The sequence below is a fragment of the Solea solea genome, chromosome 5, assembly GCF_958295425.1.
Source record: "Solea solea chromosome 5, fSolSol10.1, whole genome shotgun sequence".
NCBI classification, from domain to species: domain Eukaryota; kingdom Metazoa; phylum Chordata; class Actinopteri; order Pleuronectiformes; family Soleidae; genus Solea; species Solea solea.
This window is the reverse complement of record NC_081138.1, coordinates 20,904,572-20,930,810: the sequence shown is the minus strand read 5'-3', so window position 1 is coordinate 20,930,810 and position 26,239 is coordinate 20,904,572. Positions and strand designations below refer to the sequence as shown.

General features: G+C 42.3%; 1 protein-coding gene and 1 long non-coding RNA gene across 8 annotated transcripts in view; one reads left to right on the top strand and one right to left on the bottom strand.

Moving 5' to 3' along the window:
- LOC131459763 (BTB/POZ domain-containing protein kctd15) overlaps positions 1-24,557 on the bottom strand; it is a 28,506-nt gene extending 3,949 nt beyond the window's left edge. Inside the window, exons 1-4 of one of the 2 annotated variants that reach the window (XM_058629857.1) lie at positions 24,153-24,557; positions 21,793-21,968; positions 15,254-15,398; positions 10,577-10,882 (exon numbers count right to left, since the gene is read on the bottom strand). In XM_058629857.1, the coding sequence (XP_058485840.1) occupies positions 10,577-10,882; positions 15,254-15,398; positions 21,793-21,968; positions 24,153-24,161 (636 nt within the window). In that variant the 5' untranslated portion in view covers positions 24,162-24,557. Of the gene's footprint in view, positions 1-10,576; positions 10,883-15,253; positions 15,399-21,792; positions 21,969-23,753; positions 23,971-24,152 lie in introns of those variants that run through there. The other variant, XM_058629856.1, reaches the window with a different exon arrangement.
- On the top strand, positions 12-10,583 carry LOC131459764 (uncharacterized). Of its 6 annotated transcripts, none has more exons than XR_009240277.1 (5): positions 12-283; positions 545-751; positions 2,463-2,595; positions 5,679-8,656; positions 8,947-10,583. It is a non-coding gene; the product is annotated as an uncharacterized LOC131459764 (long non-coding RNA). The 6 variants fall into 6 exon arrangements; XR_009240276.1 differs by having other exon boundaries at positions 4,124-8,656; XR_009240275.1 differs by having other exon boundaries at positions 2,463-4,372.
- Positions 24,558-26,239: the final 1,682 nt, after the last annotated feature.

Below are 26,239 nucleotides of genomic sequence, written 5' to 3'. Positions count from 1 at the left end.
AAAATGCTTAATTTCATCGTAATTTATGTATTTGTAATATTATGTGTAACTGTTTCTTTATTGTTGTGTCATTTATTCCTGTAACGTTTGTTAATTGGTCGACCGCTTTGTTGTCATTTAACGTTCGTCCAATGGGGGGATACCGGGGTGGGACACGCAGTGGGCAGGTTAGACAAACACGGAAGACACGGGTGATTTCGCTGCTATGCCAGAGTATTGTTCTCCTGCCAGGATAGACGCAGAGTTTATCAACGGTGTACGGACATACAAAAGCATACAGAAGGTAAATTATTATGTTGTGGTAATCATGGACTGTGTTACTGCTAAATAATAATACTGCAATGGGAATGCTAAATGTAATTAGCGATTAGCTCGCGCTAGCTAGCTTGCTAACGGTTGTTTACACATGTAGTGGCCTCACGTTTCTTGTTGTGCTAAGTGTGTGTTACTGGTTTTTTTGCTATGTGAACTTGGAACGAGCTCATGGACGCACACAGAGACTGTCGATATGACTGGTTAAATGACATGTATCTATGTTCGCCAGAGTACAGGACCAGAATACACTTCATGGACCTGGTTTGGCCTCTGAGCTGTGAGCGGCGGGTATCGGCTGTGAGCGGGTCAAGGCTGCGGTCACGGCTTTTCTCTTTTCCCTCATCATCATCATCATCATCCATCCATCCATCAATAACCTCCTTATTCCCCTCCCATCATCTCCACACATATCACACGCTAACTGAGGACGGACAGTGTGAGTACAAAACCAATTGCACGTGCATGTATTTATTTGATTTTGCTTGTGTAAGCAGCAGTCACTGAGTTTCTGACCTCACCGATCAGAGCATCAACTCGGGACTGCACCATTTTATTTCAAAGACTGTTTTGAGTTCACTGTCATTTGTTTGGGCATTGAACTGTTTATTTCAAGGTACTGTGAATGTGACTGAAAGGTCTGTGATCTGTGAATACTCTGAAACATTTGTCGGTTTATTGCATTTAACAAGTGATAAATTTGGTTTGTGTGTAATACACAAGTACTGTGTGTGAGTGATAATTAGAATTCATTATAAATATTGATTGGTTTAAAATAACTATTGCTATCATGTCAGGGTTAAAATAGATTGAGTGAAACAAAAAGGGGACCAGCCCATATTTAAAAAAAAAAGAAGAATATTCATATTCATTCTTAGTAGGATTCATCATATTTTATTTCATGTTTTACTAAGTGGAGGCACCAAACTATTAATTTACTTACCTTATTTCTGAGCAATAAAAGTACATATCAGGCAGAGATGTTTATAAAGTAGACTTTTTTAACACGGACAGGTGCCACGGTGGCACTCCTGTCAGGGAGTTTTTTCTGGTGCATTCTGAACCTATATTTTACTCACTTTTGCTTCCATATTTTGTACAAAAGTTGTACTAATTCTACTATTGCTATTATTTGTTTTAGATATTAGACTTACATTGGTGTGGCTTAACCAGTAGTACAGTATGTGCGCTCGGCTTTCTTAGTAACCCTCTGTAGTGGGCTGCCTGGCTTGTAACACAACTACAAGGTTAGCTTAGAGTTGTGTACTTGTGCATGTTTTAGTATTGGCATTATTTAATATTTTGGTGTTGGCATTGTTTAATAGATGTAGAACCTGTAATTCATAATATATCACTTACTTATGTCGCTCACTCACTCAAATGTGTCGCTTATCAATAACTCATATTAACTGTTTGTATGGTGTAGCAGTCTGGTTGTAGTGGGCCTGCCTGTTGTATTGGATCAGTCTACGTGCTGCATGTTGTAGTTACTGATTAGCACTCATAGTTTTATAGCCTAGACCTGTTCATTGTTTCTTGATTAAGAGTTCTTATCTAATTTATTTTGAATTTATCATTTCAATAGCCGTAAATACTGGTCAAGAGATGAGTTCAGCGGGTCCGGTTGTCGATTCTCGTCAAATGATGCTTCAAACGAGAACTCAATCATAACAAACATGGCACCGGTTGGTGAAGAAGGCGTCGTAAAAGAATGTGAATGTTGTGAAAATTAACATATTTCACAGGCTATTTCGCCACTACACCGTAGAAACAGCATTATTTTTTAGGACAGAGTAGACAGCGTTTATCAGTTGAGTAGTGAGTGGTTCTGCTTGCCGCTTACACTTGCGGAACACACTGAAATATTTCGTTATTATTTTAAGTTAATATGGCACCACAAAACTAAAAGAACCCAGTGCTCGCCCAGAGTGATAAATTAAAACAATACATTATTAAGTATTCTTAGTCACATGGATAGGGTGCTACACCTCTGATGTTAGGTGCAGGGAAAGTCCAATATCATGCATCCATAGGTATCACTTTTGTGCTTAACAGTACATCACAGTCACTTGACATCAACTTCAAGTCTTCATCAGACACAACATGCACCATATGTCAGTAATCCTTCTCCTCTTCCAATCACTATGTAGCCACGGACTGAAACCAGAGGGCACTCCGACATCACACCACCTCTGCAATATTCATGCTGCTTGCACCGGATTGGCTGCTGAACCGGGGGCATGAGCTCAAAGGGATGAGGAGAGTGCGGAGAGTGTGAGTGAGGTGTGTTACAGGGCTGAGTGGAGCTCAGCGTGGTGATTACTGGAGCCCCTAATTTGAGTAATGAGGCTGGGGTTAGAGGAGAAGTGAGGTCCGTGAGCGAAGCAAAGAGCGACGTGTAAGGAATGGCGATAGGGAGCTGTGGGTGAGGAGAAAGTGCTGTGGAGCTGCACGGAGGAGAGTGGGAGACGAGGGATGTACAGTATGTTAGCGTCTGATTCTGATACGCACACTGGTCCAAACGCTGATACACTCAACAAAAACATGCGACCTCCATCATCACCTTTTCTTTCTTTACCTACTGTAATGTATGGGGGCCAACATGTCCTAGTTTTCACTGTATTATTAGTTTTTTTTGGTCCTCACAAAGATAAGTACACACACGTCCTGTTCAACTTAAGTGTCAGCCTTGTGAGCAAACAGGACTACCCGCCCTCCATCCATCCTCCGGCCATTCCACAGCGACAGACTCTGAAATTTTTGCGAGGCTGAAACAGCGACAGACAGCTGACGTTGACGGCGGTTAATTAAGAAACCTGCCCGGGAATCAAACACTCTCAAAATCCATGGCAGACGACAGAGGAGCCTAACGATTATGGAAATGATATTACATAGCCTTCTTTGATCATTGCATCACATTGCATTTTTCCTCATCATCTCTTAACACATGTGGGACTCTGTCATGTTCGGCAATGAATTTGGTCACAGAGGAGAATGGCCTGATCAATAAAGATAGTCTGAAAACACTTTTATCATTAGTGCATGGCAACACAAAAGACTTAAGGATATTATTATAGATGGTTGTAACCGACTCAGGGATACAGTAATGACTATAAGAAGCGAAAGAGAAAAAAGTTAATTTTCAGTTTGACACAGTGAATTAGTGCCATGGGGGAATAAACAATACACGACATAATTAAAGATGTATCCAAGCAATAGGTTTCCACATGACAATGTCCTGAAATCAATCCCAGCTGAAAACAGCAAGTGAGGCTAAAACATGTCCTGGTGGCTCAGTTCAGCACTACAAACCCATGACCACAGGCTTTCAGATCCCAGCTTATGTTGTACTTCTGCAGATTTCTCTGCTTACTTTCCTGCCTCACTTGAGCGAAACCATAACAAAATATTCTAACAGTGAGTTGCCTATGACCGACTGAATTGGTTGTCTAATTCCAAGCAGGATTTTTTTTTTACCATGAAATTTACAATTTACAATTACTGCTCATGAGCTGCCTTATATATTTATTTTTTCCCCCCTCTTTCCATGTGCAAATGTCAAGATGACCGTCCAGTGTTGGTGTTGCATGCTTTGTGTGTAACACTAACTTTTGATTTAGAAGAACAGGAAGTCAGGAGTCAAAAACACAGAAAGTAGGACAGCTCTATCAATGTCACAACACTTCACTAAAGTTTGCTTTTCTTCCATTCTTCCATTAAAGCGCAGAGAACTTTCCCTGCCGCACGATTGAAGTAGAACGCAGCCTCTTTGTCCCCATTGATCCTTAATAAACCATTCTCACTGTTGCAGGGTTGACTTGGCTGCTCTGGGATCTGCCCCAAAACATGTACACACACACCATTCAACACAGAACCATGTCACTGAGCTGCCACTCAATCATGGATCACCAAGGGGACCCCAGATCGAGAAGGCAATACATCAGCCTCACTCCTCTAACCTCCCAGCGCTGTATGTTTCTAACACATTGAAAGACAGCAAGGCAGGAATCAAAGTCGATGAGTCTCAGGGCTGGAAACGGAGCACAATGTAATATTGATGGTATGAGGACACACACGTGCACACTCGCAACAGCTCTCTGGAGGTACTGGTAGACACTTGCTCCTCATGGCACAGGGCTCAGACTTGATTGACACGTACACGCGCGGTGGGCACTACACTCAGGGGGTCGCTTTTATTTAACAATGCGCACTCTTTCATATGTGACGGGGAGTGTTAACTGCACTCTCTGCTTATCTCAAGCATCTGGCATAAAGCAGATGAGCAGCGCCAACTCTGCCTAATTCTCAGAGCCATCTGGCAGTGCTTTTTTTAGGAATCACAAGTAACCAAAACAATTTTGAAAGTATCATATTATCTACACAGCACTTGATCGAAAAAGCATTTGTGGAACTTACAGGACTGAGCTCACAGTTTCAGTGATTCAAAGATTCTTTAAGTAGCATGAATCCAGAATGTATTTCAGGTGATCCAAGACGGTTTGCAACAGGGACACCTCATAGATATAAGGGCTAGAGTAAGCCAACCCTAAACTTAACAATTACAACTAACCCTTTACCCTAAACTTGATTCTAACCCTAAAACCAGGTCTTAACCCTAAAAAAGCCCTTTAAAGTTGTGGAGAAATGTCGCCACAGAGATGCATATAAATACAAGTACACACACACACACACACACAGACACATAACCCCACATTGCTCCTGACGCCTCTACCAGCAGTGTGTAAATGGGTGTAAAAGATATAGGTACACATAGTTGAGCTGCATGAATTTGTGTGAATGGGTGAATGACTAGACTAGAAAGATAAATTACATAAAAACATACCACTTCCATTCATTTGGACAACATAAGCAAAGCCTTATCCCTAATTTGAACCATAACCATTTTGATTTGAATGACTAACTATTACCATAACCTAACCACAGTTCAAATCCTGGCCAAAAACATAAATAGTTCCTCAGAAATCAGGTTCTGCCTCATTAGGACCAGGTTTCGGTCCCCAGGAGGGCTACTGGTCCTGACAAGGCCAGCGTTTATGCCAGAAAAGGTGCTAAAGAGGGAACAAATACAGCACAAAACAACCAGGACAGCCCACAAAGGGCTGCATCCAATCTAAATTTAAAATATTAAAACAAACAAAATAGGACCAATGGCTCTAATGCTGTCAGTCAACACTTTGTCCACTGCCTTCTGTGCCTAAGCGCTCCACGTTGTGATCTTCCTACAAAAAAAAAAAACACTAAGCACTGTTTATCTTGTTCTGCCACTCAGGCAACTGAGAAGCACCACTGAGGCGTTTGTGTGGCCTTGTCTACTCTGATAAGCTGTGCTTTCTCTTGCTATCCAGCGCAGGATTGATGGAGTGACAAGGCAACGTGTAAGAGAGTGTTGCGACGTGTTGCGTTGCCCGCCTGGGCAGCGAGGGGGACAGGGGCTCCTTCTCTACGACTAACTCCGCTGTCACATTGATGAAGGACGGATTGGCTCTGGTCTGATCTGAGCACTTCATCATGGTGATGTATGGAGCAACAGGCCCGGCTCCAGTGTGTGTGTGTGTGTGTGTGTGTGTGTGAGTGTGTATACACCTCTGTGGCTCTTTGGCTAAATGTTTTTCCTCCTTTAAGTGCCTTTGCTCGGCTCTCCTTTTCTCTCCATTGGATTTACATCACAGCGCAGGTGGCTCGTATTATTCCTTAAATTCCATTCATGACTTCATGGAGAATCACTCGCCAAGGTGGAGTTGTTTATTCCGTCTGTCTCACATTTAAATGCACAACATGAAGGACAAAGGAGGGGCTAATTTTACAGTGGGCAACACACTGAAATACTGACACAAGTGGAACAAGTATTCAGACTCTAAATTTAGGGGAAAGTATTACTAGTTTTAGTCCTGCTTGCAAAGTCCTTTGTATTAGCAGCCAAATGTAGTTCAACTATATTAATATTAAAGTATTGGTTTAGTCCCTCTGACTTGATGAGTAACAAGGACACAGCCTATATGCAGAAGGTTACTGTTGGTAGTTTGATCTAGTTTTATTATGTCTTTTTCCCACACTGACTGACTGCGTCTTAACTTAAGTTCACATGCATTTAAAGGTCCACTTTGTAGAAAATGAGTGAAATCTAATGCATCTCATCTGCTCACCTCTCTGTTTCCAACTGTATCAGGGAAAAACAGAAACGAAACACTTTTTTTTCCACTTTTTCCATTCTTTCCACCATTTCCTCATTCATTGGTTGTTTATGAATCTGGTTTGTGTGGGCAGAGCTGCTCTTTGTTTGGATGCTTTAAAAACTTGAAATGCATTCTCTCTGGCTTTTTTATTTGGGCTGCTGTAGAAACATGGTGGCACAAGATGGAAGCCTCTATAAAATCCACATACAAGGCTTTATTCTAAGACGGGGAAAGCAGAATGAATTTTTTTTATTTTGAAGCAGTTATACACTTACAAACATACTTATTGGTATTAAATCATCCTAAATGTTGCACAGTGGGCCTTTACTCTCAGTCCAGTGCCACATACAATTTTAAATCTGTCAGGTCATGATGAGAAGGAATAAAATGTTCTTAACACATGTTTTTTGGACTTTCTCTCAAAGCTTGTTTCTTTTTGATCAAATGAAACAAAGTGAAAAGTTTAGAGGGAAAATCACAGAGTGAACTCGCAGTAATTTGACTTAAGTTGTCAAATAAATGCGACACATCAGGATGTGTCGTTTATTTCTACTGAAATGCGTAAATGAATAGTTGAAGTACGTGTCTCTCAAAGCTGACACTTGACTGAAAGTAAACGGAACATAAAAGTTACTCTCCTCCACCACCGAATGATGTCAAGACTAGAATAAAGGATTCTACTAATTAGCCTTAAAAACGGAATAACCTCATGAAACCAGGTGGCTGTACTTACTGCAGCGTACAGTAAAGTAATGAGCAATGTCGTGGCATCTCATTGTGAGCAAAGTATCACAAGGTCTAGCGGTTTCCCGCCCCAGGCAAAGAGGCAACAGTAGCTTAGTTTAAAAAAGCCATTTTATAACTCGATTGAATTCTCTGTGCCAGTGTACACACGTTGACACACATCCATCTGACTCTGTTCTGTCCCCCCCCAACCCCCCCTCCCCCCGGGCCTTTCTCTGTGGGCTGGGTGTGGCCGTGTCTGTTCCCCTGGGTTGGGGTCCAGGGCTGAAATCAGATCAGAGGTTCATTGTCTGGCGGGTAAGACGGGGATTACTTTCCTAACCTTCTCATACCTTCACGCAACAATGAGGGAGGACAGAATGAGTAAGTTGTTTAGAAAAATCTCTCCTTACTCCAAAAAAAAAAAAACCCCAACATCCATCTGTTCCTTGTGTCCTCATCTACATCGACTCAATGAGCCGGACCCCTCGACTGTGCTTGCATATGTGTGTGTGCGCGCGCGCTCTCTTTCTTTCGTCTGTCGTGTATTCTTGTGTGTCTTAAAGGGGCCAGTGTGAGACAAAAAAAGAAAGAAAAAAAAAATCCTGACACCACAGCTAACACCGCGTCGACCGAGAGATGCCATACAGTGAGACAAAAGAAACGCTCGCCTACAGGAAGCCTTGAAGCCGCAGCTCCTGTTTCTGTTAGCCGTTTGTCTGACAAGAAGATTTCATCTCACCTTGCCATCAGAGGAGCAGCCTAATAAATACCGCAGCAATAAAAAAACTCCTCTCAGACCATGTTAGTCTGATGTGCTTACATCCCATAACCAGTCTCACTGGTAAACAGAGTGGGAAAATGTTGTGTTAGTTGATGCGGCCAATTAATTATATTGCAAGTCATTTAAAAATCTATAAAAGAAGTATAAACCGGTTTAGGCTGTTTGAGAAATTGTAAGTATGGTATTAAAAAATGCAATACGTGTATTTCAATTGCCTTGAGCGGTGTTATATTGGAGTCTTTTTTAAAAAAGGAGCTGTGTCTTAAAAAGGAGTAAAGCGTAAATTATGCATATCATTTTCTCCCACCCTTTCCATTTCTCTTCTTCATTTTTTACACAGAAAAACATGGCCGCAGTCCACACGTGCTTTGTCCCGCTTCCTCGGCTCTCCTCCCTGGAGGTGATTCTCTCTCTCTCTCAGTCTCTCTCTGTGTCTCTCTCTCTTTCTCACACTGGCAGGCAGGAGGTGGAGGTGTCAGTGCTCAGTAGCCTGCCTGGGAGAGGCTCTGTCTGGGTGCTAGAAGGGGCAAGTCTCCTGTATGTGTTGGTCTCCTCATGGCTGAGGGCAATTAAGTGTGTTATCCTGAGCTGTGATGTTGCTGCCCTGTCCTCCCTCTCACAGACTCTCTCGCTCTCTCTCTGGGTAACAAAACTGTAAAAGTACTTTTCTGACTTTTTACTTTTTAACATCTCACTTTTTCTCACTATGCTTTACTATAAGGACAGCCAGTATGTTTAACCTAACCCTACATGGCATTAGAAAACAAACAAAAAAACCTTTATGGTAAATCTCGCTAAAAACTGACTTTTTTCCAAATACATTTAAACGTGTCTTTAGTGTGATTAGACGCGATCAGATTGATGCTGTGTCAGATAATTATGTTATCAACTAGCCACCAACTAAAGTTGTTTTGTGTGTCTGTGACGTAACAGGTCAACCTGAAAATGCCGAGCACTAACGAGCTGAAAGAGGACAAACCGCCGACACATCCCTGATCACAAACTGACTGCAGCTATCAGATGGTTGATATGTAGGTTATTTTCCAAGCCCGTACCCTGTCTAGTGACCTAAAATGAAAATACACAGGCTGTCGGACATTGGTCTCCTCTCCCTTGGCACAAGCTATGCTCAGCAGCTACAGTAAAGCTTAACATTACACTAGTAGAGTACCCATGCTACTAAATTTATAAGTTCAACATACATGTCTTCAATGTGGGCATGAAGGCATGAATTATCTTCAGTTCTTTATGAATTAAATGATTTCATCGGTACAAAAGTGCATGTAATGAGTGCTTCGTTAGACTCAATAAATAAATATCATGTGCATTAAATCACATGTTTTTTACTCATTTGCCGATGCAAAATGATTATGTCATGATGAATGAATGAATGAATGAATGACTTTATTCCTCCCCCGGGGGGGAAACACACATTTACAACAGCTCAGTTAAGATTCTGTCGGATTCTGTAATCTTCCGATTGAGAATTGTTCATGTTGCATGTCTTGAATAAACCTGGTGTAAAAGACGCTTTTCACAGCAGCCAATTTGATATGAAATAGTAGGACTCTGAATATTTGACACCTAAGTTGTCCTTTTCTAATAACTTTCTTTTTCTTTTTAATACCACACACCTATTCCTGGTATTTTCTGGTTGTATTCGAACAAAGAGATTGAGACATAATTCTATATGGTCTTTATAGCACTCCTAAAACTACAAATCTAATTGTGGCCTGAGACTTTTGCACAGTACAGTACTTTACCAGCTTTATTTCTTAGGTTATTAAAGTACATTGTTGTGCAGTTGCTCTCTTGTTCTGCGCTTAACCAGTGATACAGTAAGCAGTATACTAATTGTCTAAATGCACACATGCTTTGCCATGCACTGTGTTGAATCCTGGGATTTGTTCTGTGAGATGTTCATGTTGTCAGTTTTGTACGCACCGAGCTCAAACTTCCATTTTTGCCTTCCAATAACGTAGAACAAATATGATGCTGAATTAGAGGCGCAGCGTCAAGCTACTTTATATACTACGTCTCCTGTCTGTATCGAAACCTGATATTATGGAACTTAATCAAAGATGAACCTCACATTTCCTCAGATTACAGAAATTTTTAGTTTCTTCAGGAGGTTAAGATAAATGCAACTGAAATAGTTAAGTTAAGTTTTTTTATATATATATATATCTCAACATAATCTCTGTTGAATACAACAGACATGGCCTTTACTGAGCAGGAACCACTATCTTAGAAAAAAGGAGAGTATCTGGTGGATAATCTGTCACACACTTCTCAAGGCTGCCCCTTGCAGCTTCTGACAACTCGTAATACATCACTGACACTCACAGCAGTAGTATCATACCTTAGTTCTATAATATAATATATAATAGCTGAGATACACCTAGATTTGTATATCAGAGTTTGTGGAGAATGTTTCACATGCAGAATGGATTTGATGAATGGGTGCATTTTGTAGATTTTAAGAGTCTTGTTTGTTTTAATGCAGTGTGTAATGTATCATGGTGTGCTGACATGATTCTGTAGTCAAAGTGTGGTGTGTTACCTGGACTGAGTTGAGTCTGCAGTAGCCATTGAGCGGGAAGCGAATGACATGTGTCGGGTCCTGGTTCCAACCAGCGTTGACTGAGTTACACATAACATCTCCAGTCTCGGGGAAGATCTCCTCGATGAGGACCTTCTCCCCGCTCAAGGCGATCCTCTCGCCCAGGTCGGGCGTGACACGGACCACCAGGCAGTCGCAGGGCTGTTGCATCCTTCGTTGCTCTCGCTCCTGCTTCCAGCGCTCCAGCTCTTTGATCATGGGCATCAGCTGGTAATAGCGCGCCTCTTCATACAGCAAGTGGAAGTCCTGTGTACGGCAGACAGATGAGAACATGAGAGCAGTGAGTTTATATGTCCTGTAGCTAATATGTGCATCTGAAATCACAGCGTCTTTTGTCCTCACTGGATAACAGCGGTCAAGGGACTGTGTGCGAAAAATGACCTCTCTTTGCCCTTGTGAAGTTCAAGCTGTTTAATGGCAACTAAAGATATCCCTTCTTTCCAGGAACTACTACACCTTCTGGAGAGAAGAAGAGTAATCTAAGATCAGTGATGGCCAATGACCAGCAGGACAACTTTGCGCTCTAAATTAAGAATAAAAAAAAACCAAAAGCATAGCTATGCTGCAGCTCTGCTCCTCAGTCGCTCTTGGCAGAGCTGTGCTAGCCTTTAGCATGTTTTACTGAGCAGACTCCAGAAAGGCCGTCAGTAGGGCTCCAGCTAAGTGGGATGTGCATTCCTGTGTGCAGACAGTCTGTAGCAGATTGCCTGCCTCTCCCTCCCGGGCAGAGCTTGCTGGGGGGCATTTGCCCTTGTGCACTTGCCTCTAATTTCCCACAAGACCAGATGGCACCATCATTCACCACTACCATATAAAAAAAAAAAAAACAAGGGAGGTTCACTATTGAAGGCAGACGGAAGGTAAAGAAAATATATTTGGAAAGTGAACATGAGGACAATCATAAGCCAAGGAGGATTTTAATGTATTCCACACATAGAGGGAGTTTTATGTTAATGAGGCTTGTGGCCCTATGTTCAGCTCTTATTAGAACACAATTTAATTAGGTTACACCTAAATGCTGCAAATCTTTCTGCTAAATTAGTAATTAATAAATCTGTGTTGTGATTAGAGTTGCACGGTGACAAAGAGTGACAGCTTAATTTATGCACGGTATAGAAATGGCCATCACAGCCACGCCGAGTTTATTCTTACCGTTCCATCGCTCCTGGCTATAGTTAGTTCCATTGTATGGACATTGTGAAATCACAGCAAATAACTGATTCCACATTTGGAATATTACCGAGCGCGGTACCTCATCTTGTTGCTCTGCGAGATCCTAACGCCCTTGAAAAGTGAGACAATGTGTGTTTGTGCTGCGAAGACGACATATGTTTCGTATGGTCTGCATCACGGGTGATTATGGGTGTCGGGTAGCGGAGACCTGATCTTAAAAGAAAAGAAAAAGCTTTCACCCTTTTTTTTTTTGCATGGGCCACTGCTGGGTATAGAAGCAGAGCAATGGCAGCAAAGAGCATATTCATTAACCCTGCTGTATCTGTCAAAATCTTTAGCCTTGAACAGGCTCCCTCACTGGTTTACTCTTCATCTAAACTGGGCCTTCATCTGAAAGCGCCACCCAAATACAACTCCATCTGGACAGAGTGTTGACGCAACACATCTTAAGCTGATGGACTAATATTTAAAATTTCAGAATGCGAAGTGGGGGGATACTTTTTCTTTTTCCCCCCTTCTTCTCTCCGTTTTCTCCCTGTCTTTTTCTCTCCTGGCCGTCTTGCTGCAGCTGACAAAACTCATACTGAGACACTCTCCTTCAGGCAGCTCTCTGTATCAAAGTGTAGCTCCTCATCCTTCACAGGTCTGAAGCCATGGATGGATATGTTTTTAACAGGGGTCTGTCTGCGAGGCACTTTAGTCATCCTGAGCAGTGCAGAAAACAACAGAGTAATCCTAAGCGCTGAGGTGAGGATGAGAGGGAGACAGGGCCAACAGCTCTATCCTGGCTGCTGGAGCGGCTGCTACTGCTGCCAGCTCTACGAGACAATTCATCCCCCAATCCTGTGTCCAGACAGCCCGTTTGAGCTTCAAAATAATGATCCGACCTGATCACCCACCGGCAAGGCAACATCTCAGGAAAGGACAGGGGGAAAGATGGGGACAGAGAGAGAGAGAGAGAGAGAGAGAGAGAGAGAGAGAGAGAGAGAGAGAGAGAGAGAGAGAGAGAGAGAGAGAGAGAGAGAGAGAGAGAGAGAGAGAGAGAGAGAGAGAGAGAGAGGGGCAGACAGTGACGAGAAGAAGAAAATGATTGAAGCTGTCACTGTCAAGGAATCAGAGACCAGATTAAGTCGTCCATACAACATGCCACTGATTAAATAAAGTCAGTGCTCATAAAATTCAGTGTAAACCATGCGCAGAGAATAAATAAAAACATTAGTTTTCTGCTGTTATTTTAAGCTGTTGATCGCTAAGGAAAGACGTCGATTTAAAGTGCAACACGGCCGCCGAAACAAAGTGCTGCAGAGCCCACTGCCTCTTAATGGTTTATAACCATGCCCTCGATATAACTGAGCATTGCTTACACTCTTGTGATTAATTGTAGTATGTATAATAAGATGAGGATGGATATTCATAGTGAATATTTTGTTCCACTGATGTAGGCTATAAAATTTCCTTTCCTTTCCTGCTCAGACTTTCACATTGATTTAGCAAAGCACACAGCTCCATGGCTGCCAGCAGCAGAACAGACCCGGCCCTGAGGCGACGGCAAGCCTGATTGTGTTCAGATAAGGACACGCTCAATTCTGCCTCTCACTATTTGCATTTAGTTTTTTTTTTTTTTTAATCTTTGGCTTCATGCAAATTGCAAGGTATGCAGATCAACACATGCGTATGCAAGGGATCGTGATGAGTTGAAACAATGAGCTCTTCAGCCGTGGCGCATGATCTGACCGTCGAAATTTCACAGCAAGGGCATGCATGAGAAAGGGGGAAACTAATCGGTTGTGAGTCAGGCTGTCATTTGCCAAAATATGTAGAGCTTTCATGTCATATTCGGTTGTCTGAGGTTTGGCTCTTGCAGAGATGATGAACAAGTGCCAGCCTGGTGGAAAGGTCACACGAGATGAGTGCGAGTGAAACACGGCATCCACCAAGAAAACAGTATCCCTGCATAAGACCTTGAACAGGAAGTAGCTGTAGGCAAAACATAAAGATTCTGACAAAAGCCACGTATGGTTGTGTTGATACTTGTGTGGCGAGATGAACTTGGTAATCCTGCCATCGCTTTGGTTCGAAGCTGCATTTCAGTATTAATCTGGTCAAATTACTGAGTGTAAAGTGGAGGGCGTCTTTGTTACTGTTCTGCAAACCAGGCACGACGTTGCATTTCTGAATTCTGTGCAGAAAAACGTAGGAATATTGTGTTTCGGCAAATACTTTCAAAAGGTCAGCATTACTGAAACATTTGTGTCAAATTTATCAGGTTGGTCGTGACATGAAATATAGGCTTAGGCTTGGGAAGATTTGTTGTAGCTTGTACAGTGTAACATGTACAACTCTCTCCTGAAACGCAGTGTGTTTTCACAGGAACGAAGTTGATGCTATGAGGAAAAACCTGATCTTTTCCTCATTAATACCAGGTGCTACTGGTTAGGTTTCATATCATGGAGATAAGTCGCCTAACTTTTGGTTCAGAAAAAGTGAGACGCACACACGTACGTATCTGTGGTTTGCAGACGACTGGATTGTAGAAGGAGAACTGAAAAAAAAGGTTTAGAGGTTTTGTTTTTGTCTACCTGTGTTAACCAAATCATGTCCATGGTTCAATAGTGGTCTTCTGATTAAGTTTGAGATTTATTAATAATCGCATTTAAATCACATTTAGGATCGATCCATGTGTTTATTTACCAATAATATACAATACATTGGGTGGATGACGGGCCATTCATTGACTTACAGGTCACTTAAGAGTTCTTTGACGCAAACGTGAAAGCAGGAGGTGCCGCCTCAGTGGTTTATAATGTGTGCCAGAGCAGACTCAGTTCACAGACGCACGGACACGCGTTCGTTCGTTTGCGTGCCGCTGACTGTCGGTGAGTCTGAGTGTATGAGAGCTGGTCATCAGAACAGGGGGAGAGCTGAGGGGCGTACAGGCCATTTCACCTGTGCTCACCTCTACAGAAACCACTCAGAGTGAAAAACAACAGCTCACGGCTTCAGCGCACACATTATCCGGCCATGCTCCAGATAGCCAGTTAGCATTTTACCTCGGCTGAAAACTGGGAGTCCGTCTCATATTTTTTCCACATTTCCCAGAGTTTCCAAATCACTGCTTATACTATATAGGTAAATTATGTATTGGATTGGAGGAAGATGAGTGTGGTAAACAAAAGTCTGGCAGCGCTACTACTGTGGTGTCAGGTCTATTTTGGAAACATGCGATCCCTGAGAGATTAGGGGGAATGAATGAATATAAACATAGTCACACTGAAGTGTTTTATATCTTTAGGAAAATCAGGAATTCTGCACAATGCCGCTGCATGTTTGGGCAGATGGCTTTACATACTCAGGCTTTTTTTTTTTTTTAATGTTACTATGTTGTTCAAACTAATGATGCAGGGAAAAACATCATACGGTATGTTGCGTTGCGGATACACATACCTTGAAGTCCTCTGGAAGGAGCAATTTGCAGGTCCTGAGGAAACTGAGAATGTAGCGGAATATCTCCCCGTCCCGATCTATGAAGTAGTGCTGCTTCAAGCTGTCCAACACGATGGGCTCGGTGCCATTGAACAGACGACTGATTCTGAAAATTGAAATTGACACACACAGGCGCGCACACAAGCAGGCAACCACACACACACACACAGACACAGGAATGAGCCAGCTCCCTTCAAATGCATGAAACAATTACCCTCCATTTATTTTTCAATTTTATTAGCACTAAGCTTGAAATGCATTAGCATCCCAAGTTGAAACAAGGGGCTTAAGGCACAGTTTCTCCATTCCAGACTTGTTTGAAGTGTCCCTTTTGCTGGAAGATTACAACAACACACACGCGCTTTGCTGCTTGTACTTACAGAAATTAATGGCATGAATGTAGCATTACAGCTCTATTATTGCATCTGTCAGAGGGCTGGAAATGAAACGGGTAGGTAGAGTGTGGTCCAGTGCCACATACTAATGCACGGGGACATGCGGGGGGGAAATGCATTTAACGTCTTGCAGTTGGACTTTGTTATGACTGTTTAAGTGAAATCGGGCAGTTACGCTCCCGCGCCATGCTGTCTTCATTTAATTCAGCCACAGTTCGATGTTGATTATTATTTTATATTTATTATATATATATTATATATTTCTTCCACTTGGTCAAGTGAAGGATAACCTTATGATCCTTGTGATGCTGCTGTGATTGTTAATTTCAAATTCAGTTACAATGCTGGAAAATTATATATTTTCTTATGCAGGATTATTTTACACTTAAAATATGGATTATTATTAATGACAGAAACTCAATGAAGAGCAGCGTAGGACTTTTATTTTCGTTGAAGGAAATGACATTGATGTTTACTTTTAGTCAATTTTATCTCAACTTGAAATGAGACATGTGTCTCAGAGTGGCCGTTTGATGATCACATGACACATTTATCTCTTAAAATGAGTGGAAAAACTGTATATTTTTTTTCCCTATAATTCTGTCCAAATACTGCTCCAAATTATCTTTAACAATAATCCGTAGAAACTATTCTTGTTAATTCACGCACATTTGGGTGAAATTAAAACAAAGATGCCTTTAGTAAAGTCTACTTGTTGCTCTGTAAAAATGTCTGCATATTTATATTGATCATGGCATATTAAAAGAATAATACCTGGAAATGAAAGCATTTCTTCAATAAATGTTTTTCTATTACAAAATTAATTAATATTGGGTGTTTTTTTGGCTTTCACAAAATATCACAAAAGTGTAATAATACAGCTGTCGCTTCCTAGTATCCAGCGGTTAACCTCTTCCACGAGTGCACTAAAAGATTAAGGGCTTAGCTGAAGTAAGCTACAGGGGGTTCATCAAGGCAAAGAGTGAAAATTGCTGTTATCTTGAAACTTTCATCACCACTTTGTGCCTCCAGATGCCCCCGGTCGTTACCGCTTGTCCCTCCCTTGTGGCTCTAATAACCTCCACCCTCTGTTTGCTTGTTTCCAAATGCAAAATATCTATCTCCAGTTATAAATAATCAGCACTGTCGTGTTGTAAAAACATTGTGAAGTGTGAGTGAAGAAGCAAAAAGGCTTTAATTTCACTACTCACTTCAAAACAGAGGAAACTGGGACGTCTACGCAGTGCAAATAACCTGCGCTGGTGATTTACAAATAAAAATCTGTTGCATGTTATACCTCTAAAACGGTTTTCACTGCACAGCTCCATTGTCTCTCTGAGAAACAGCTCTTGGCACGCTCTGCGTCGCTGTTATTATCATCACTTTTGATGTAATCAGCTCTTTAATCACAGTAACAGCTCCGAGGTCGGCTGACAAAGTTGTCTGACAAAGAAAATTGTAAAACCCATTTGCAAACACGCCGACTGACGCGCACATACACGGAGCACTGCTTCAGCGTTGGCATTGTCAAACTCTATTATAAGACAGTGGGAACGTAAAAAAAAACAAACAGCGAGGCTGGATTCACTCACAGACTCATTTCACCGCATTTACGATTTACGTTATTCTCGTCCACGTAAAAAAAAGTGTGTGTAACGGTTGTATCGGGTATCTCCTGGCCCTGATGTGTTGGCACGACACACTGAAGCTATCACATCAAATTCACCCCCCCCGTTTTCTTTTCCTTTGACTTGACTGGGTGAAGGAGCAGAGCAAAGATGGTTCTCCCTCCCTCTCCCCTCCTACCATCCTTTCTCTCTCTTTCACCCTCTCTTTCTCTCTCCGTCTCCATCCTTCTGCCTTACTCGCTTTCTCTCTGGAAATCGATGCAAAATGCTTTATAAAAAACCAATACTCATCTCCCTGTTTTGCCCGAGGTGTTCCTTTCTCATATGGTCTTGCAATTCTTCCAGCTAGAATTTCACCATACCCCTCCAGGCTAACTCTGTTTTTCATCTCCACTTTTTTTTTTTTTTTTTTTTTTTTTTTTTAAAAAGCAATTAAAATGCTGCCTGTTTTTCTTTTTCTTTCCCTCTCCTCTAGTCCCTTCACTCCCACCCACCCCTCTCTTTCTCTGTTGGCCTCCTCATTTCCCCCTTCTGTTAAATCCCCGAATTGAAGGGGGATTTGCTCTTAACAGGTAGGGAGACAGAAAAGAATGGGGATACATACTAGTTCAATTAAGGGGAAGTACACAAATAGACAAGGACACTGATGGAGAGAGAGAAGAGGGGAGGGGAAGACAAAGATGGGGAAATGGAAAAAGAAAGAGACGACGGATGGAAAGAGTGAGAAGAAAAGAGCTTTGACAGAACTAAGAAGAGAGAAAAACAGAGAGAAGTAGGGAGTTGGTGGGTGTACAAGGGTTATCAAGGACATGGGAGCAGCTCAGATCTATCAGTCCAGCAGTGCAAAGAAGTAAGAGCAGGCATGAGGGGGCAGTGGGTGGCCAATATCTGCCACTACAGCCACTGAGCAGCCGGAGGTGGGACAGGTATCACTGATTCTGATAGAACAGACTGTAACACTATTGGACGCCTAATGGACACAGAGGAAAAACCCAACTATTAAATTCCTGCTCAGAGAAACAAACACACCCAGGGATCATAGGCTCACCACAATAACACTTCTGAGGGAAATAAGAAAGTTCAAACGCAGATGTCCACTGTCCCTGACTCTGAATCTGAGGCCTGAAACAACTACAACTCAAAATCAAAATCCCAGCGAGTTCTCAAAAAATGTACCCAAAAAGGATAATCATTTACATTTTTATGAATAATATAATTTTACAGTATATGACTGGGTTTAAATCAGCTAAAGCTCAATGAATTTGGACCCTGTATTAACACCTAAGATGATCAAATTTCTGTATTTAACGACCTATAGAGGTCATTTCTGACCTTCATTAAATCCACAGAAATCCGTGTTTATATTCCAGGTAATGGACCGCTCCATTTTGCCTTTTAATGACGTCATCCAGAATGACTGAATTTGATGAGCACCACCAGAACATACCGACATGTACAGCGGACACACATCAGACTCTTGACTATGTCTGCCGGAAAGCACTTCACAAACGCGCTACGACATTTGTTTATTGTTTTATATTTGTTTTATACTCTCGTCTATTTCAAACCCCCTTTTAAATACAATACGCTAAGAGTTAGGACAGGAGTATTCAGTTGTATAGTCTAGTTAGTCTTTTTGTTTTTGCATTTTATTGGATGTAGTTTATCACTCATTGCTGTTTGCTGCGTGTTCTGCTGCCGAAGCTCCAATTCCCCTTATTCTATGCTGCTTCACCATGTCATTAAACTAGGTTTTCTGTTTCTGTTTTGATTGACTGACAGACATCCATACCATACTTAATAGAATCTGTCCAAAGAAACACCACATCTCTGTGACCTTCTTTTACCATCCCACTGATGTTAGCGCTGCATGTGATACTTGTGAATGAGGAGCTCATAAAATCTGTTTTAAAGTCACATGCCAAAATAGTATTACTAGTTGCAAAGCTGGTGTCATGAAACACCTGGCATGCACGTGTAAGTACCATCCATCCTGTTTGAAATCTTGTTTTAAAAAAAGCAATTTTGAAGTAATTAGCGGTAGCTTGTGAAATAGCTAAAAAAAAATCTGTTTTTTCGAAAATCTAACACACGGTGGAGACTGACAAATCCACTGCCATAATAATTACACTGATTTTAGCTTCTGCAAAGGTAAACAATTGCACACAAAGGGGCCAATAAAAGAGCCGGAGCAGATTTATCACCAGATGACACGAAGGCCTCATCTTTAAAGAGGAAAATGTCCAGTGGTGCTTTCAAAATAGTTCCATTGTCTCTGGGACATTTGCCCTAATTTCCTCAGCTTCTGCTCAAGTGACAGCCTAGACTGTCCTCTTGGAAAGCTACGCAGAATGAGCATCAATGTTTCATGACCCTTGTCCCTTAATATGGCCGGCACAAAAGAAGATGAATAACCACACATTAGTTACTAGACTAACTTTCTCTGGGCACGCTGCATTATTTAGGGGCCAATCTATTAAAAGTAATCATCAACTTTAAACTCTTTAACCCTGCTCTCTTATTCAGAGTGATTTCACGTTTGCCAACGAGGCCTGGCCTGACCGGATATGGTTGAACGCAGCATGCGAGGCGATGCCAGTGTAATTGTTTTGCTTTCTGCTGTCAGCCATTATCCTAATTCACACAAAAGGGCCCCTCCTTCCACTGGCTCCAGTGGAAAGTAGAGCCCCGAGGCCAACTGTACACTGAGGAGGCTGGGAGAGAGAAAAACAGTGAGTGCATGGGAGTGTGTGTCTGTGTGTGTGTGTGTGCGTCTGTGTGTGTGTGTGTGTGTGTGTGTGTGTGTGTGTGTTCCAGAGTGAGACAGAAACAGAAAGGGGGGTATGACAGAGCATGTGTGAAAGAGTGAAAGAGAGCGCTGGTATCCGGTCTTTACTCTCACTGTACAAACAGTGTTTGGTTGCACTGACATGACTCTACCACATTTGCACGGTGCCCTGCACATGTCCTCCTCTGAATAACATCTCTGTCAAGTACGAAGCTGTAGCAGAGAATAAATGGAACAGGGTTCAGTCATCGAGACTTCCTCCTAATAATGATCTGATTTAAAAATAATAATAATAAAAATAAATATCTATATCAGCATAGCTCTTTCCACAGGATTTACCTGATGCGACACTGACACTATGGGCAAAAAAGCTTCTTAATCACAAAAACAATTGTCTGGGACAAGCTTTATGTTCCTCATGACATGTAACTGTCAGGAATAGAAGGAGAGCTGTCAGGGATTTCCTGTCAATGGACTGCGTGAATATCAAGACTCTATTACCAGGGGATTATGTGGATTGTTTCTGTAGCCAGTTTGGCAGATTTTCTAACAACCCGGTATGTTTACCTTGGCTCACGTGGCTAGCTCAGTCAGCTGACGCAGTATTGAAGACGGAACGTAGTGAATGACACACAGAGCCTAAAATATCCCGCAGTGTTAAAGGGGAAAAAATTCAAGGGTACATTTTTGTTTGTACCCTTGTTTGTTGTCACCTACACTGAGCTAAAAACATGAATTACGTGGAATCTTCCAACTAAACCTTCCCAATGGACATGCATCAAAAATAAAAGCCCTGTTTGCCTTAGAGCAAACAAACCTTCTCTGTTACCACACAGTGGATAGAAAAGCATTCTTTTAGCTGAAACATGCTGTCCCATTCTGAGCTATTAGAAAGAAATGTTATAAAAATGTGCAAAATACAGGTAGAACTTTTGTTATAGTCCATGTATTTGAAATTATCCCTGTGTCAGAACACAAATGCTGTTGATAAAGCTAATGCCGGTACTGAAATAACCAAGAAAATCAATATATCACAGGATAAAGAGCCAGATTTGAATCAAATCTGAAGCTGATCCGCGTCAGTTTTGATGACAGGGATCCGGGACACAAATACACGTCACTGTTTTTCCCGTCAAAAGACCAACTGCCGTCGCTATGAAACTGCAAAGACTCGTGTGGAAATGTGAGGTTTTTTTTTTGTGTGTGTAAATTCACACAAACAGTGGTGTTTAAACCAACAGCACCACGTGTGAAAGTATAGCTGTCAGCTTGGCAGCTGCTGAGGATTCAAGCACAGCTACACAGTGTGAGAGGAGCTAAAAATAAAAGCCTGGAAGGTATTTATTAGACAATTAAAAAAAGAAAAGAAAGAAAAAAAAATGTGGATAAAAACAAACAAAAGCAATCAAATAAATCCTTTTTTCAAGCAAATGAGAAAGGCGTGAGAAATGAGAAGATACAATAGTTGTTGAGGGAAAGAAGTTGATGATTTATGATAACAGCACAAATCAAATTAGACAGATGGCAATCAAATGTTGCAATAAATAATTCTGTGACTTAAATGTGAAATTAATCATTTCAATCTATTTTCTTTGTAACAATTTAATTCAAGATGTCAACAACTTTCTCCATCAAATAATAAAATAGAGGATAGTGATGAAGTGTTGTGTAGTAGTGGTGGTGTCTTACCTGGAGTCTGGATACTTGGTGAGGGTCGCCAGACTGCTGGTGTACATGTGTCCCCCGACATCGATGTGCACCGGGGCGTTCGACTTGGTCAGCTGAGCCGGCAGAGGGATTCCCTGAGCGGCCAGTGGAGAGACCGGGGACCGGGTCAGCGAGAGCCGTGACATGCTTCTTCCCTCCTGAAAGCAAGTGTACAGAAAAGCCATGGGACTACACTACAGGTAAAGAAAGGCACACAAAAAAAGAAAAGAAACACCACTCAGCAGCGTGATCCTACACACGCAGGGGAGCAGATCATATCCTTTGTGAATGGTATCAGATCACTTCCATGTCTGTTTGGTCGCATATTTAGCCTGGAAATTATTGCCACCGCTCTAATTAAGTATGTTTGCATCTTTTCATGCAGGACCGCAGGCGGGGATGGGAGGATGCTTATTAGATAGAGCGAGGTAGACATATACAGAAGGGGAGAAAGAAAGAGAGAGGGAGAGATGGGGGGAGGAGAAAGGGAGGGAGGGTGCTAGGTGTCAGCCTCCAGGGGAATAAAACAAACTGCTGCTGCAATATTCTAATTAAAGGTCGCCTTATGTGTGAGACGTGATGCGCCCAGACACACCAAACACCAATCTGGAGAGCAAGGGAGGAAAACACTGCGGGGAGGAAGAGGAGGGGAGGCAGGAGGGAGGCAGGAGGGAGGGAGGAGGGGAGGGCAACGTTTCCTTTTTAAACACACACGTAAATTAACTCGTATAGATTCGACGCTCAAAACATGAAGGTGAAGCTTTTCATCAAACTATATACGGATGAACTTGTGCCGTCGCATAGTTCGAGACGCAAACTTTACGCAACTGTGAAGCATGCGTCAAAAAGTGTCATCCTCCACACAGTCACAGGCCAAACTCATAAGAAACCTCTGACACATACGTCAACTGTGTCTGTGCAGACATGTGTTGTCACGTGCATTTCAAAACATTATTCGATTGATTCGTTTGGATTCGTTGACCAGCGGCTGCAGGTGTAAACCGCTTCAATCGTAATGAATCGGATTATCCAACAGCTCAACGACAGGAGACGAAATAACGTGTTGTTATGAAACAGCGTCACAGCATCTTGTTTTTTGTTTTGTTTTGTTTTTTTAAATATTTGAAGGTCACATGCAGTTTATTTATGTATTATTGTCCAAACTTTAAACGCACACACCTTCCCTGATCCCAACACTGTATACGTTCAGTGTGTAAACTGAACACACACTCACACACACACAAACAAAAGGTGAGACAGGAGATGTGACTTCTCCGGGGTGGTGTCCGCCTCACAGCAGTATCATGTGCAGTTAATACGATTACAGGAGGATGGGATTACATTTCAAATCCCAGGAAAAGAAAAGAAAGGGAAGAGAAAAAACTTGGAAAGACTTGTGAAAACGGGGGTACTCTCTCCCTCCCTCCCTCTCTCTCTCTGTCCCTCTCTCTCTCACACACACACACACATTCCTCCGCGACAATCACAGCAGTTGTAACTTTCCTTCTGAGCTGCTGCTGCTGCCTCGCACTGACCCTGTCCAGACACGGTGGTCACATCCACCCCGCAGTTCACACCGCGACCACACACACACACCAAACACGTTTTGTAAACTATTTTTTTTTTCTTTTGCGCAAATAATAATCGCCGCACCCGCAGTGACCACTACAGCACAGACCCCGTGCGCTGCCTCCTTTAATTCTCCCCCAAAAGCTCAACATGGCGCCGTATCCCCGCTGTGTGCAATTTAAAACCAACCACAATCGCGACACGTCATTCAAACAACGCGTTTGAATTAAATAAAAATAAATTAAAAAAAAGAGAAAAAGTCACATGCGTTACGCGTCCGGGCTGCGAGAGGAACAGAGAGAGGGGGGGGGGGACAACTGTCTGCACCGTGCGTAAAATAAAATAAAAAAATCACTATTAAATGTTCAGCCTACCGTTTCAAACATCGTAAGGAGTCCAGGAGAAATCCGTGCAGGTGGTCAGTCCCAGCTGCTGCTCGCGTAAAACCCCCCAAATCTCAAACAATATTTTCTTCCAAATGCCCCACAACACACAACTACACCACCACCACCATCCAGCTCCGGCACGATCAGCTACGCTGCCGCACGGATGAGCCAAGTCTTGTTTCCCACCGCACTAAACTGATGTTTGTTTCCTTTTAAATAATATGACTATAGGTCGCAGTGGCCGGGGATGCGTGGACGCTTGCGAAGAGTGTGTGTGTGTGTGTGTGTGTGTGTGTGTGTGTAGCTTTAAAGCCTGCTGCAGCCAGGCTGGCTCGACCTGTCCTCACCAAGCTTCTTTGTACCAAAGCGCACAGGAAGCGTCCTTACCTTGTACATAGATGAGATGGTCTCCTTCCCCCTCTATGCTCTTATTTGGATACGCGTAAAAAAAAAGAGATCGTGGTGCGCTCCTGCTGGAAATCCTGCTTCGCGTTTCAGCTTCTTGCCTTTTTTTCGCCTAAGTGAAACTGCCCGCGTGTTTGTTATGAGGAGAAGATAGCCACAGTAATCCGTTTCTAAATAACAGAGCAGGGCTGGGGAGAAAAAAAAAGAATTCTTGCTCCGGGCTGCCCGAGCGCCTCTGGGCCAGGGATTAGGCTACAATTAGCTCAACTCCTTCCTCTCTCTCTCCCCTCTCTCTCTCTCCCTCTCCCTCTCTCTCTCTCTCTTTCGCGCTCAGGCAATTTTCTCAAGGAAGGAAACGTGATACCCCCTATTATGACTGTACACATATAATAACTTATTTTTTCCCCGGCAAAAGTATACTGTCCCCCCCGCCCCCCGTCCCCCAACCCAACGATGTGAAGTTGGGATTTAGAGGCTGTATGGACACCGACTGGACAGGTAACTGTCAAGTCTCTTTAGTGGAGATTTAAAGCAGCAGCAAAAAGCCACATTTTAATCATTTTAGTCGTTTCTGTCTGATGTAGTGTCTCCGCAGGCAGTTAGTTATTCCATATCCAGCTATAACAGGCGCACATCTCTCCACCCCCCCCCAAAAAACGAGCCCAAGTTTAAAAGCCGGACCGGGTGCTGCCACACAGTAGTCCTTCAGTCAGGCAAGCAAAGCATAAAAGGCGCAGTAACTTGTTGATAAAGTCTCGGCAGGAAAAATATGTTGAGAAAATGAAAAGATATCCTTGAACCAATAATGTTTCATGCGGTGATTTTCCCCTGTGTCCCTGCTCGCTTCCTCTCTCCCTTCTTCTATCTCTCTCTCTCTCTCTCCCTCCCTCTCTGTCTCTCTCTCTCTGTGTGTGTGTGTCTCTCTCTCTCTCTCTCCTTAATGTCTGGAGTTGTAACGCCAAATTTCCTGCAGGCCATTAAAATCAAATGACGTCTACGGACATGCATGCATGCTGCTGCAGAAATCGCCCTCACAACCCGCCTGCAGCCAAATGCGCCATTTCAATTATAGTGCAGGGCTTAGATGGAGATATCTGCCCAGAACACCCTCCTCCTTCTTCTCCTCTTCCTCACTCACCAGTGAAAGCAGTGTCAGCCTCCAGACCTTTGGAAAATTAAGATTGTGGCACATTTTTTGGGGGGGTTATTTTATTTATATATATAATTTTTTTTTTTCGTCATATAGAACGACACAATGAATGAAAGTGATGAAGTGTTGCGCCACTTTTGCACCAAGGGGAAGGAGAGAAAAAAAAGGGAAAAGGGAGAGTTGAGAGCAGGTGCTCACACCAAGGAAATTATATATTTATTTGCATGTTTGTTTATTTCAGGGTAAATATCTGTGAATAATTGATGCAACATTGAGCCCAGTAATTACTCTGTACCAGCATCCTGAGAGAGAGGAGGCGCACTCGTTTCTTGATATTTGGCGCCAACCAGTGTAGGAACTTGTTATTGGTCCACACAGCAAAGTCATGGCTGCATTTAGGAGAAGACTTCTTTATACTGACAAGACTTCAAATGATCTCCCCGATTCCTTACAAAAAGGATAGTACCATATCACACCTGTGATATTTTTCTTTGACCTCTGCACGTGCAGAGACGCTTCAGTGTTTAGGGGCACAAAAAAAAAGGCAACACGTCATGATTTTTTAATGGAAAAAGTTACAGTGGCAAATCTTGTTGCGATTTAAAAAAAAATTCAATTAATTGTTCAGCACTACTCTCGTGCAATTTTGGGGCATTTTAACACACCTTTAAAACCCTCTTCATCCAAGAATATGTCTGCAATTACCAGCTCTATGTGAATTATTTTGGTCTCAACATTGAGAGTGAGATTAGAAGTGAAAGTAAATCTTGATTAAAAGATAAAGTGATTAAAAAACCAAAAAGTGTGTTATACACCTGCTGGTTTGATTGCTTGGTGTTTTGACTGTGTGTTTATGAGCTTTTAGTCGAGTTCCCGACCTTTGTGTGGGTATGCAGCATGTCTGTTTATAAAAGTTAAA